This window comes from Amblyomma mixtum, chromosome 9 (genome assembly GCF_055824585.1).
Source record: "Amblyomma mixtum isolate Tamu chromosome 9, ASM5582458v1, whole genome shotgun sequence".
Lineage (NCBI taxonomy): Eukaryota > Metazoa > Arthropoda > Arachnida > Ixodida > Ixodidae > Amblyomma > Amblyomma mixtum.
This window is the reverse complement of record NC_143020.1, coordinates 62,061,931-62,075,769: the sequence shown is the minus strand read 5'-3', so window position 1 is coordinate 62,075,769 and position 13,839 is coordinate 62,061,931. Positions and strand designations below refer to the sequence as shown.

At 43.6% G+C, this 13,839-nt stretch overlaps 1 protein-coding gene across 3 annotated transcripts in view; it reads right to left on the bottom strand.

Moving 5' to 3' along the window:
- Nucleotides 1-13,839, bottom strand: part of LOC149329295 (TNF receptor-associated factor 6-like) — a 29,057-nt gene that overhangs the window by 14,665 nt on the left and 553 nt on the right. Inside the window, exons 2-3 of one of the 3 annotated variants that reach the window (XM_089561864.1) lie at nucleotides 8,642-8,898; nucleotides 2,121-2,203 (exon numbers count right to left, since the gene is read on the bottom strand). In XM_089561864.1, the coding sequence (XP_089417990.1) occupies nucleotides 2,121-2,138 (18 nt within the window). In that variant the 5' untranslated portion in view covers nucleotides 2,139-2,203; nucleotides 8,642-8,898. Of the gene's footprint in view, nucleotides 1-2,120; nucleotides 2,204-8,641; nucleotides 11,911-13,839 lie in introns of those variants that run through there. The other 2 variants (XM_089561863.1, XM_089561867.1) reach the window with 2 other exon arrangements.

Sequence of the window (13,839 nt, the reverse complement as noted above, 5' to 3'; positions counted from 1 at the left end):
CGCGGTGGCTCAGCGGTTATGGTGCTCGGTTGCTGACCCAAAAGACGCGGGTTCGATCCCGGCCTCGCGGCGGCTAGAATTTCTTTGGAGGAGAAATTTTAGAGGCCCGTGTACTCTGCGATGTCAGTGCACGTTAAAGAACCCCAGGTGGTCGAAATTTCCGGAGCCCTCCACTACGGCGTCTCTCATAGCCTTAGTCGCGTTGGGACGTTAAACCCCATAAACCAAACCAAACAAAGGTTTTGATATACGCAAGCTCTAATTCGTGAAAGCGATATAATGGTTACTCACGCAGATATCACCTGTTTCTATGAAGTAAACTTTTGCATACCCAGTTGCTTTTAGCTGCGTGAGTGATCCTTCTGTCCCTTTTGCAAAAAACAGGCTTGCGGTTTTGAAAATAGCAGTAAAACAATCTATTCCGAAATCATTTCTGCGTTTGTCTTCGTTATAACCTTTTTTTACACTTCTGTGTTGTACCCTACCTTTTGTGGTTTTTTTTCATGATCTTTCATTGTATATATTTCTTGCCTTCGAAATATAAAAAGATACTGTTGTGAGACAGCGCACGGGAGTGCATTTTTCTTCTTTTGGTCCCTCTCTGTTCGAATTCTAAGAAGCCACTCCAACTCATCCAGTTCAGCCTCCGCTATTTTCACTGCTTCTTCCGCGGAGCACAGTAGGAGGCAATATGAGATCCATTTAGTCGACCTACTTGCCTTTCTATATAAACTGCTCTTGCTTCATTGAGTGCATTATGAAGATTTAAGCAGTTAATCTTTACAACATGGAAATGCGGGTCAAACGATGCAGTATGGTGAGTCAACATTATTTACTTATTTTCAGTGCACTACATACGACGCTGAGTACAAGGTGATCTACCTGACAGCTGTGATGGTGGACGCTGTGGCAGCGACGCTTCCTGAAGAGTTACGCAACATGAGTTGGAGTACGTACACTAGGCAAAAAATTTCCAAACTCTTCCTTGGTCCGTATTGTAGCACTCCGCGAAGACTCCAATAAGCTCGAGAATAAAACGAGCGCATTACGAACGAAACACAGCAAAACATTGCGCCTTAATGAATGACACGCTGAAAGGCTTTCCTATTTATATGGGAATTTTAAAAGTTTTTTTTTCAATTTTGAACTCTTGCCGAAGGGTTCTCTTAGTGCTTTGAGCATCCGCTTCAAAAGCAGAAGGTGCTCGATCTGTGGCCCTGCGCCGTCAAAACCCGGCGGTTTCCACAATGTACAAACTTTAAACTGCCAAGGTGCCGAGCACATGGCAAGTAAAATTGTTGTGAAAGTTTCTTTGGCCACTCCCTGCCCCCGTTTCTTGCAACGGATCCGTTAGCCTCGAAATACATAAATTTGCCTTGTGTGGTCGAAATCATTTATGCCTTTTTTTTTTTGCCGACGCAGTAGTTATTGACCAGCGACTCGAATTTGGATAGGTCGTGACCACCGTCGCCTGCTGTCTTTCCCAGTTTTTCAGACCACCGCTATTTATATCTGAGCTGAATGGGAAGGCGTTTAGCTGAACTATGAAGAGTCTGAGACTAAAAAATGTCTCATTTCTAGACAGCACTTGTTTTGCCGCGAAAGCAATGAGGCGTTGAAAAGGAAACATGCGCCGCGCCGCGTACTCGCACAAACTTCTAGATTTCAGCATTGCTAGAAGTTTACGTGGGACAATGCTAGCAAAAATTTAAATATCTTTTAGTTGGTAGATGCCTGCAATAAGCGCTTGCCTTGAGGCCATCGTGCAGTGTGAGACGAAGCCAGAGGCATGTTGGCCCTTGCAGTTGTTCGTTTACCAGAGACATAACCTCTGTATTGTTCTAGCTTACAGTGTTTCTGCTATTTTTTAACTGGTAATTAAAAGGAGCAAGCTTTTGACAGCAATGAAAAGTAGTTTTTCGGTTTTTCGACCAAAGCTTTTTATACAAGTTATTTGGTAACGACAAAGAATAAGGACAAATAGAACAAGAAAGAAGTGGACAATGATATTCGAAAGTGAATAAAGCTTAGCTTTCTTTCACCGACTACAAGAACACGGTAGTTAAATCTGCAGAAAAGGGGTACAGGCCAGGTAAAAGGCGTCCTTGCGGCATAGTCACCATCTGTGACGCAATCATGGCGCCGTCAGGAAACCGGTGCAGTTCCAGTCATGCCGTCAGGGTTGACAACGAATGTGACCATCCTGTAATGATTTTGTACTGCGTCAGTAGGCGAACATTCCCGTCGTCTAGAGCACAGCCAATCTAAGTACAGGGCGCATAAAATAGATGTTTCTATGAGCTAAATATCTGCAACTTTTACTGGGGGCATCAGAGAAAAACGGACGAATTACTGACCAATAAAGAATGACATCACAAAAGTAACACGGAACTATAAATGCAGGGAGTTTACACTTTTACCAACATATCACCAGTGAAGGCCATCTACAGTATTATTAAATATGATCACACATGTAAAAGTGGCAGTGAAACTTTCTGTTGTAGTTTTGCTTCTGCTACTGAAGGCAAATATTACAAGCATATTACACGCGAAAAGAATAAATTTCTTAAAAGGGCTGTGTGACCAATTTATAAATATGCCCAATGTTACGAAAATGAAACTAGCATCATTACGGTGTTCATAATTTTTTCCTTTTTCAGCTGAGACAGAGTTCATTGTGCGATGGTGTTCCAATGGATACTCCCTTCCGAAATCTCAGTATGGTCGGACGTGTGAAGAATATCTTTCCTTGGTTAATGTCACTTGCGAAGAACCAATACCTCTCATCGTTCCCGATGTTAACGGGCTCGGAGAGGTGAGGGAAATCTCCGCCTTTGATCTGTAGCCTTGACCTTTAATTTGCTTCAAAACTGATGCATTCATAATCTTCCACGATGTGGGCACTACCGTAAGGCCACCGCATGCTACTTGATCATGCTCAAAATTGATGCGGACCAGTAATAAGCAGATTGTTCGGGCATGATTCCCAGTGCGTGTAATATTGTTCTCGCCGAGGCAAAGGAGTATTGCTTTGTTCAGCCTGTATTTTATTTCACTTGGGTCTTGCGGCAATATTACTAATTACAAGAGCTGGTTAATGCTTCTGGTAGAGCACGCCTTTGCAATGATGTGCTTGAGAACGCTGACTCATACATAAGCGCTTTCGACAATGTATGATTTTTCACGAAGGTACTTATGCTTGCCACTATTGAAGCCTTTAAGGTGCATGATAACAAAAAGCTACAACCCAATACAGGGTAGCCCTGGATATGCGGATTATTAATACCTGCGACTGCCATTAAATATTGTATTCGAAGTACAACTCAAATACATTTGTTGTACTTTGTACTTTAAATTGTACTCTGAACAATTTAATGTACAATTGTACATTGACGTGTACATTGAATACAATATTCTGAGGCAGTTACCGAAATTATTAATCCGCATATTCATGGCCACCATGTATTGGGTTGTAGCTTTCTGTTATCATCCACCTGAAAGACTTCAATATCGCCAAGCATGCACTTTTATGAAAAATCATAAAACGTTGAAAGCGCTTACATATGAGTCAGCGTTTCCTAGCAGATCAATAAAAACGCGTGCGCTGCCAGTAGCATTAACCAAGCCTTTCTTACATTAGATTGTTTAAATTCTTGCTGTGCTTGTTCAAATTACAATCATTTGCTTTGATAGAAAATTCAAACCGACAATAAGCGTTTCGCAAGTCATGCGAATCAGCAGGCGTTGAGCACTTGTTAACATGGACATCGTTTGTACAATACATTTTGTTAAATAGTGATTGATGCAGGGACGTCTACATGCATATCATATGTCCCCGTGATTTTTGTGCTAATAAGCCTGCGATGTTGCCCTTTCTTTTTCTCTGTCGCTTTCAAGTGCGCTCAAAAGAACACAATCCCAGACTTGTGCACCCGAGGAGACACGCTTACTGTAAGTGTTCCTTACCGAGCATCGCAGGCTTTCGTTTGAGTTCCCTTTCGACTGCAAATGGTATTGTTCTGGACTCAGCTTTGTACATGCAGCCCAACTTTCGCATAGCAAATCAGGATCGTCATTTTCACGTTGCTCGCTTAGAAGTCCATTTATCTGACGTCACGGCTTTGCGAGCTATAATTTTTCCTGGAATGGGATATAACGAACCTCCCATGAATCCCACTGATTATTTCGGGAATGTTTGCGAATTGGTAGTGAGGTGCTGAAAGTGGCAAGGGAATAAGCCTTCTAAGACAGGGAGTGACCGCAGATCCGGCTCATGAAAGGGAAATAACTAGAAGAATCAGAATGGGGTGGAGTGCATCTGGCAGGTTCTTACAAATCATGAATGGCAGTTTACCAATATTCCTGAAGGGAAAATAAATAACATCTATATCTTACCCGTACTCACCTATGCTGCAGAAACGTGGAGGCTAACGAAAAGGGTTCACTTTGAGTTAAGGACAACGCAGCGCGCTATGGAAAGAAAAATGGTGTAATGTTAAAAGACAGAAAGAAAGAAGGCAAGTAGGTCAAGGATGAAACACGGGTTCACCACATCCTAGTCGAAATCAAGACGGAGAAGGGTTTGGTCGGGGGCATGTAATGCGAAGGCAGGATAACCGATGTTCCTTAAGGGTAACGGAGTGGATTCCAAAGGAAGGCAAGCGTAGCAGGGGGTGGCAAAAAGTTAGGTGGGCGGTAGAGAATAAAAAGTTTGCGAGGATAGGGTGGCCACAACTGGCACAGGATGGGGTTAAATGGAGAGACATGGGAGAGGCTTTTGTCCTTCACTGGGCATAGTCACGCCCACGATGATGATGAGCAAAATCGCACAATACATGAAAAAAAATTGTTTCATAAAATATATTCCCGCTGAAAAAATACTTTTGTTCAGAATTGCTTGGTATATATTCGCTGCCAATGTGCTCTAATCATACACTTATCGCCTCTTATATTTCAGTGGCCAGCATTCATTGAGCTAATAGCTCTAATAAGGGTAAGCAAACTTCCTAGTCCTGCATCCCAAAATACGGAAGAAGCCCCGCGCTGAAAACAGATTCTGCAAGACATACATCGCAATAATGCTCTGATTTATTCCCTGGACGAAACTGTCCATTCAATATATAGAACACTCCTTGCTTCTCTCACCTGCCGCCTTGTGGGCACAGCTAGTGTTAATACGTTCGACATATTCCGTTCAATGATATGAGCTAATGCATCCAGCCTATTCCGAAATTGCGAAAGAAGTGATCCCGTGCTGCAATAAACGTGTGCTGCAATCAACATTGCATCCGCCACTGATGCAGGCAGTTTATGATTGCGATTCATGGGCTCTATACATGGCTTAGAAAAATTCGACCGGACATTGAGAAGTTAAGCGCTGCCAACAAAAACGAAAAACTAACGTTACAGCTTTTGTTACCCTTTTTTGAGTCTTTCTTCTACCCCTTAACCGAAAGGTTCTTAACATTTTGGACTGAAAGCTTATTTTGCTTAGAGTTAGTATATTTTATATGTCCCACTTTCATTTGGATATCAGTGATAACATTGTTAGTTTTTGTGACTTTTAAGCTTTTCGTGTTCATGCGTTGGCACAAATAACCGCGCATACAGAATTGGTATGAAGTCTTCGGGTCAAAGGGTCAAAGTTTTTGAGCTGTATTGTAGAGTACTAACCACGCCTGTAAAGCTCAAACAGTTCAGAATAACGACGGCAAGCATCACCTTTACCTTCTGGAGATTTCTAAATTATGTTACTACGTAGTTAGTGCTAAACGCACCCAAAGCAAACCCTGTGACCTCAGCGTTTCCCTGTTGTTGTGGCACAATAAAGAAAGAAAACCTTCGTCTGTGTTCGTATAGCAGCAGTCGCCGGCTTCTCGTCTGTTCATGCAGGGAGAAATTCTTGAAAGGAATAATAACGCCATCTCCCAATCCGCATATCTGAACTACATTATCTGAACTTGAGGAAAAACAGAGCGCACTCCTCAAACACGGACAAAGAAAGGCAAGACGTGTCTCAGGAGTGCGCTGTGTTTTTCCTCAAGATGAACTACCAACTAGCCCGCTCTTCCACCCTTGCAATATCTGAACATCGCCACTCTTACCGCTACCGAAACGCTAGTAAATTACACCCTCAGAAAGAAGACCAAAAACCTTGCGGGGTGATCGGTGCTTAAAATTCCAGAAGTCAGCTCCAGCGATTGGCAAGATTACTTAGGAGCACAAAACGTGAGCCAGGTCTAGAATCAATCTAGCTAAGTAGGACGCGTTGTTGGGCTAGTTCGCTTATATCGAATTCAGAAAAATGCTTTGCGCAAGTGAAAGGTTCACGTGAGATCTACGACGGAAGAGTGCCCGTCCCATCTTCTCTCTCTTGTGAACGTATAATATGCGTAACGCATTTCCATGTACTCGATAGAAGTTCTTAGTTTGATGCTGAAGTTCTTAGTGGCAGTGCCACATTTAGTATTACAAGATACGACAAAACGTGAACTGCAGACCATTCATGTAACCCGTCTTGGAGCTATCATGCAAAACAATATATCTCTAGCCGACTAATGCAAAACTTTACTTGCTGAAATGTATGCCTTCTTTTTTTCAGTGCGTCTATTTCGCCATTATACCGCTTCTGCCACCGGAGCAGTACTGAAGGTGCTTTGTCCGCTGCCCGACGACCAGAAGAATGTCGCGTCTTGTGCTCTTAGGACTACCAAATAGAATCTAACCCAATGTGGTAAGAATCATCTCGGAAGCTGTCAGCCAAAAATATTAAAAAATATGAGGCAGCCAGCTCATAGATATGAATTTAATAAAATAGGGGAAAGCAAAGCTTCTTCGTTCATTTTTGTTTGCGTTTATTTTTTACTCAATATTATATTGTCATAGCTATGGCCAAGCTATAAAAGTTTTCTTCTCTTGCTTTGACGGCTTGTTATTTATTAAACGCAAAAAAACATCAAAAGGACCGGAATCACATCCCTGAAATACTTTTACCAAACTCTCTAAACGCACCAATGTGATTTTTACATCCTACAAGAGGAGGCGAAAAAAATTACCGAAATTCAATTCCAATTCTATTCTAATTCTGTTCAAATTCTATATCAATCTTTTTCTAAACTTTGTTCTGATTCTATTCTATTACTTTCTAGGTGAGCGCAGTTGTAAGTTGCTACTACTGACTATTACTATCCCATGCCTCCTATAAAGGACTCCCTTTAGGAATGGAAGAGCAGGACCACTTTAAAAATAGCAGACTGCCAACAGTCCGCAAGTAAACGTGGCAATCCGTCATTCTGTTTATTTACGGTATGATAACCTTGCTCCGACTTTTGTTGGTTGTGTACAGCAGCCTTGGCCAATCCCTTCAAATGTACTACGTTCGAAGGCGCTTGAGAAGTGCTTAACCTACAATGCAGGTATATACGACCTGAGAAAATACTCCGGTCTTGCACCTAACATGCACACACTGCAAACTCCATCAGTGGCACGGCTGCTTCCTAGCAATTGCCAAAACATTGCTCGTGGACATTGCTAGAGATTTTTGCCATTGAATAGTGTCACATTAACATTGAATCAAATGAAAGAGCGGCGCGTTTGAGCAAGCGAGGTGAATGAAGTCGAGGGAGAGCGTCGTACTTGGGACGAATGCTCTCGGGATGCTGACCGTAAACGTGCTGCGAGATGAGATACTCAACCCTGTGCCATTGGCTAGTCATACCATTAAAGGGACACGAACAACTAAAGTGGGCCTGCAGCAGTATATTACCGCGTCCTAACGACGAAGTCACTACTTCCAGTGAAAACGGAGCTTTCAAACGCTAAAAAGAAACTGTTGCATGTAGTGAAATCGTCCCGACGACGTGGACGGCTCCGGCCGACTCGCTTCGTCCTTAGCGAGAACTGCAATGCGAATGCACGCGAGATCGGAGCCGGCTCATTTTTCCAGCAAACGGTGAGACACGTGGTTGGTCACGTGGTCAGAGCTGCCAAGGCGGTGGTCGGCACATCGGTCGGCACGGCAGCGGCTCGCGTTTGCAGCTGCGGCGAGTGACGTAGGTATGTCACGTGGCTGCACCCACCTGAAGGTGAAATTGCGGCGCCGATGACCTTGGCTTGACTAGGCAAGTAAAACTTTCGCTTTAAAACGGTTAAGAAAGAAGACCAGTTTTCGCCACCACCCGTGTATTTCGCAAGTTAACTGCCGTGCGTCGAAACACTTTTTGTGGATGCGGTTTCCAGAAGCAGGAAACATTGCCATTCACTTCAAGACACTGATCGAGGGTCTTTTTTTGGTGTAGTGAAGAGCTTGAAGCGACTGGCGGGAAATTTTTGGCACGCTTGCTCTAAGACCCCCCTCATCAATTTTGCCACCGTCTCTCTGGATAAGCTTCTCCTAGGTGGCCCCCCGTAGGTGGCAGGGGGTCCGAAAGGTCACGCGCTCGACGTCATCACAGCCTGCCCAAGGGATTGTGGGCAAACTGCTCACCGTGGCATGTAAGCATACAAGTGAAGGGAAAAGACGTGCTCGTTATGGCATGCGTGCCGGAAGCCAACAGCCACCAAAGCCAAGGAGCATAGAGGATGCCTTTTTTTAATTTGGAGTTTTTCATTAATGGGAGTTAATAAAAGCAGAAAAACCAACCACATGTTGTCGATGGGATCAGAACCCACGGCCTCCGAATTTTGTGTCCTCTGTGCTCCTTGGTTTCGGTGGTTGTTTTCTTCCGTCAAGTACACCGTGGAACGTGGCAGTTGCAATATTGATTGCTCGAGGGAGGTTGCTCGAGAAGAGCAACTTAGGTCCTACAAGTCCCAGGGCTTGCAGCGTGCGCCATCTCACGGCAGTGGCGCATCGTTTAACCGCTACGCCACTGCGCCGGGAGTAGTGAAGCAAGCGATCTGTAAAGGAAAAGCATGGAATGAAAAATACGTATGTATGGGCGTTAACCTATTAACGCTGTCACCTGATACCTCTAGGCAGAGCCTCAATGTACGTACCCTCCAGTTTAAGTGCGCCAGCGCTAAGGAAAAAATTGAAAATTGGTTGTGAGGAAAGCAAATGATGCAGTAACTGCGTCACATATCTCGGTGGACGCCCGAACCACGCCGTAATGGAAGGAATAAAGGAGGAAGTGAAAGAAGAAAGGAAGAAAGAAGTGGCGTAGTGGAGGGCTCCGGAATAACTTCGACCACATGGGGATCTTTAACGTTCACTGACATCGCACAGCACACGGGCGTGTTTTTAAGAGTGTTAGCACTTACTCATCACTTTTCGAGATTTCGTGGGGTCTGCTACCACCCTGAGATCACAGCGCCATTTGTGGCAGCAACTAGAAAATAGCACAACTCGTATTGAGACTTGTAGCGCCATCTACTATGATATACCTCTGTTTAATCTCAATTCTAGTAAACCAAACAGGTAACGCTCGTTACTTCAACGTCTTCCAGACGGTGGCAACCTTTTTTTTTCGTTTCGACTCCATTGAAACGCAGCAGCCGCGATCGGGTTCGAACCCGGGTACTAAAGCCCCCATTCACCGATTTCGCCGATCTTTGGCTGAAGCCTGCTTGACAATAAAAACTGAGCCTCAAACCGAAACCGAAGGGAAAACCGAAGTGCTGGTGCACCTAATGCGTATTTGGCCTAATCTCACTAAGATGTCAGCGTTTTTCTATTGAAATTTTGGCCATAATAAATGCGTGTTTTGTAAATGAAAAAAAGCGACCATGCCCAGAAAGAGTCCTAGGATTAGCTTTCAATAGCAGTAAAAATCAGGAAGTTGTCAACAATATCCGTTTGTACTGAAACGTTCCATATGAGTCGCTTGTATGGAATTCTGCGAATACGGCGTCCATATGATGTAGAAAAACATGTGCACATCCATACATTTTGTAAGGAATCTATAAACTCCCTGTAAAAAGTTTCATACAACTTCTATAAACTTGCATTACGTCATATGGAGTCCGTAGTGTTCCATACGTGCTTTCCAAAATGCCCATATCGTCTCCGTACTCTCCATACAATCCACATGGCAATGTATGGAATTTGGGGGCTCGCCTTATGGAAACTTTTACTAGGAATACCTTGCAACCCAGCCAGAACCAACGCTTAGCTCTCGCCCACTTATACTTGGCCGCAGTATGCATAGAAAAGGCAAACCACTGTAAAAACACAGTGCCAACAAGCTAGAGCTGGTCGTCGACATTCCAACGTCTATAATCGCCGCAGAAGTTTTTCGTTCTCTCGACGTGTTTGCTTATCACGTTTATCACATGCGTCTCTGGATTTCCCCTCCAACGCAATAGAGCTTGAATGCATCCGCCTCTACCACACGTCTCTGCTATCACTTGTGTTTTGTGGATATGTGGACATTCCAGGTCTAATCACAGTAAGTTTGCTCATCCAAAAAACTACGATAAGCTCCGGCGGCTCGATACAAATCCATCGAAGACCGTAGCTTTTTTGGGCGCTGGGAGGTAAGGGAAATGTGAGCGCATTTCGGAGTGCTCGCTTGTAGCAATTCGCATATATTACGTCACCCTGCTTTTTTTTCGCATTCTTCGGGAAAACCCTAGTTGGTTGTTTGCCCACCGCGTCATACGGCACGCTGTGCGTGCAGCGCCATTGTCTCTCGCGCATAGAGATAAGGTGTCGCAAAAACAAACCATATATAAAGAAAGCTGGCTAGATAATGCCGCTTTTCTCCAGCTCACTCGACAATTATCGCATGCAGCATAGGCGGACATTTTTTTCTAATCCTACACCAGCAGTCTATTAAAGCTGAAAAACTGCATGGAAGAACCGCGTGGTTGCCTGTGGTGGTAATTGGATTCATTCTCTATTAAAACGTAAGAACGTCAGTTAGCCACACTTGAGCCTGTTGTGCGAATATGGTCCAGAAAAGAGAAATCCTTAATGGCAGAGCTTACACAGTGCGATGCTAGCCTGAATCTTCCGCTAAGCTCCTGCTTTAAGTTACTTATATACTTTTACATATTATACAAGCTTAACTCCTCCCGCCTTTGCAGCAAAAATGGCCAGAGAAGGTTGCACCAAACATTTACCTTAGAACCTGAAGCATGAACACTTTCAAAAACATACGATTTATAGACTGACACATAAGTCCATTAGCACGGGCATTCATTTGAAGTATTTAAGTTTTCGATCGGTGTGTAGCAACCTTCCCTGGAAGCTCGAATATCGGGCGCGAGACTTCAGTTCTGAGAATATGGGGTCCATAGATGAAAAGTTTAGAGTCTCAGCGCTTTTCATACGTTTACTGCGCGATTTTCACGAACGTCCTTCAGTTGATCCAGACAGTAGTATATATTCCGCAATGTGTGCTACACAATCCTTATATATTTGTCCTAATTCTGTTATTGAAGACTCTTCTGTGGCCTTAGCCCTCCCCATTATACAGTACAATGTCAGATCTATTTCAACGCCAGTTATCTTATGTACTTTTCTGTTATGAGCCACTCTCCATCTTTCGGTTTTTCCTTCAGCATTCCCCTACTACAATCTGTACGTTCTAAGTAATCTTCTTGAAGGAAAAAAAAACTTAGAATTACAAGAATTTTCAATGGAACATTCTACAAGGAAGCGCATACTGACTTCCCGGAGATCGTACCGCTGCATGTTTATATATTTAGTTGTGGCTTAAAATTGACTACAGATTTTATTTCACAGCAGTATAAGGAACGCCCTCTATGATAAATTGCCGCATGATGGCTATCGTGATATAAGTGTTACGTAGCTAAAAAGTCCCTCTTTAAGCTTTTGACCACTTACTATGTGATCCTGGCTCGCCGGATAGTGTAGCCACGGTCTGGCCTCTCCAGGGATGATGCTATGCTTTGGTCGCTCAAGCAAGGTTTGCGGGGGCATTGCGCGCGCTTTCTTTTAGTGTTAAAATATTAACGTTCCCTGTTATGCAAAGTAGCACTAGCAGTCACCGTTACTATGCCGCGGGCACTAGATGGTCTCGACGTTCACGACCACTCATGGGCACATATTCACGTGACCATCTTTGGACTCATATCTCGCGCTAACTTCGTAGTGTTATCTGATGATGAAGAGGGATCACTTCACGCAAAAGAGGCCTCCGAGCTAAAAGAAAAAGGAGTATTTTTAAAAAGACGAAAAGTCACGGGCTTGCGAACTCAGATGGTTATTTCTGAGAGTTGTGTGGCTTTGGTTTAGTGTACAGCATTTTTTCGTACTGTGAATTTTGCTGTTTGTGAAGACTAATGATGTGTTTTTTTTTTTCATATTGGCTTCGGGAAAAGCGTTTCAAATGGGAAGCTTCAGATCATGTTCAAAACAGCAGTCTCAGCTCTTTACAAAATGATACTATTTGCGTAAATTTTTTTCCAGCCTGAAACTAAAGCCAGCGAAACACAAAAACTGCCACGTGATAGCCGCGCTACTTCAACGCTCTAGTACGCTCTGTCTGTAAAGAAAATTCGGCCCCTCTGCAGTGCTCTTTCCAACGGCGCTTTGCGCTTCTGGGGGCCGTAAGGTGCGCGCCAGGAATTGCCTATCCTTTTTGGCAAAACAAAGCGCAGGATAACTAGACGCGGACGAGAAGACACAAACACAGCGCTGTTTTCCCACAATCATGCAAGAATTGGCCCGGCTAGTTTCAGTATTACTTACCGGTTGCCAGGCTTTCGTTCTAAGGCCTTAAATGATCTACGTAAGTTGTAGCCTGTTTAAAAGATTTCAGTAGGCTGCTTTTGAACGTGATGGACAACTCCTAAATTGGCACTATTTTCCCGAAATTGATGTTTAAAAAGCTCACTAATCTGTATTTACTAATTGACTTCGCAGGCCGAAGAAATTACTGCTCATTAGGCCACTCGACTCTTCACAACACTCATTCTGTTTGAGTCGTCTAGGACACTCTTTTTTTTCACAGCTTGGTAGAATTTGACTGAGACACCTGGTATATACGAGAGGCCAGAGCCAACGACGTGCCGGTTTTTCGTCCGAAGGGATCCAGGGCACAGATGGGGGTCTGGCTTTTGCAGGAGCCACCGACGTCAGGCAATTCATTTCTCATCAGTTGCTGTTTGGAACACTATACCGATAGAACTAAACAATGCTCATTCAATTTTCAACTTTAAAGCACACTTTAAACGATCAATCCTTAGCAATGAGCCCTAATTCTGATTAATTTGCTTTCATTTCTTCCTACATGCATTTTGCACTCCTTCATGATCTTCATTATAATTCAGTATGCCATCAGCTTGCATAGTTATGTACAACTTTATATATTTCGGTGGTCCTTGTTAATAGCTTTTATTTCTCTCCCATGTGTCTGCTTTAATTGTATTCCATACGTGTATATTCAGTTTTGTATATTTATCGGATCAGTCGTATGCTGTTAAATGTTTCACTAGATGTATTTAATTAGGAAGTCCCATTACAGTCTCTGATTTCGGGACCTCCTTCTGCATAATATTCTGTACTCTCAAAATGTATCAACAAATAAAGACTGATTCTGATTCTGTGCACGTCTGTTCTCTCTTTCTCCTGTATCTAGTTTCTCTAAAGTCTCCCCCATCCGCACGAGGCGGCGAGAGTGCACCGTCGAGTGTCAGTCAACAGCCACGTGCACTTTTCTTTTCTTCCCAGGAATGTGGCAATATGTAGGCTACTCACACATAAACTACGAACGTGCACCTGGTGGAACCTAGGACGGCTACTCTTCAGTTTCCCGGGAGTAGCCGTCCTTCGTTCCACCCTTTTATGAAAGGGTGTGCGCTAACAACTTTTACTGCTTTTTACTGCTTTCTGTTTAGAGTGAGCCCGTGCACGCGCTGCTTCAAAAGATG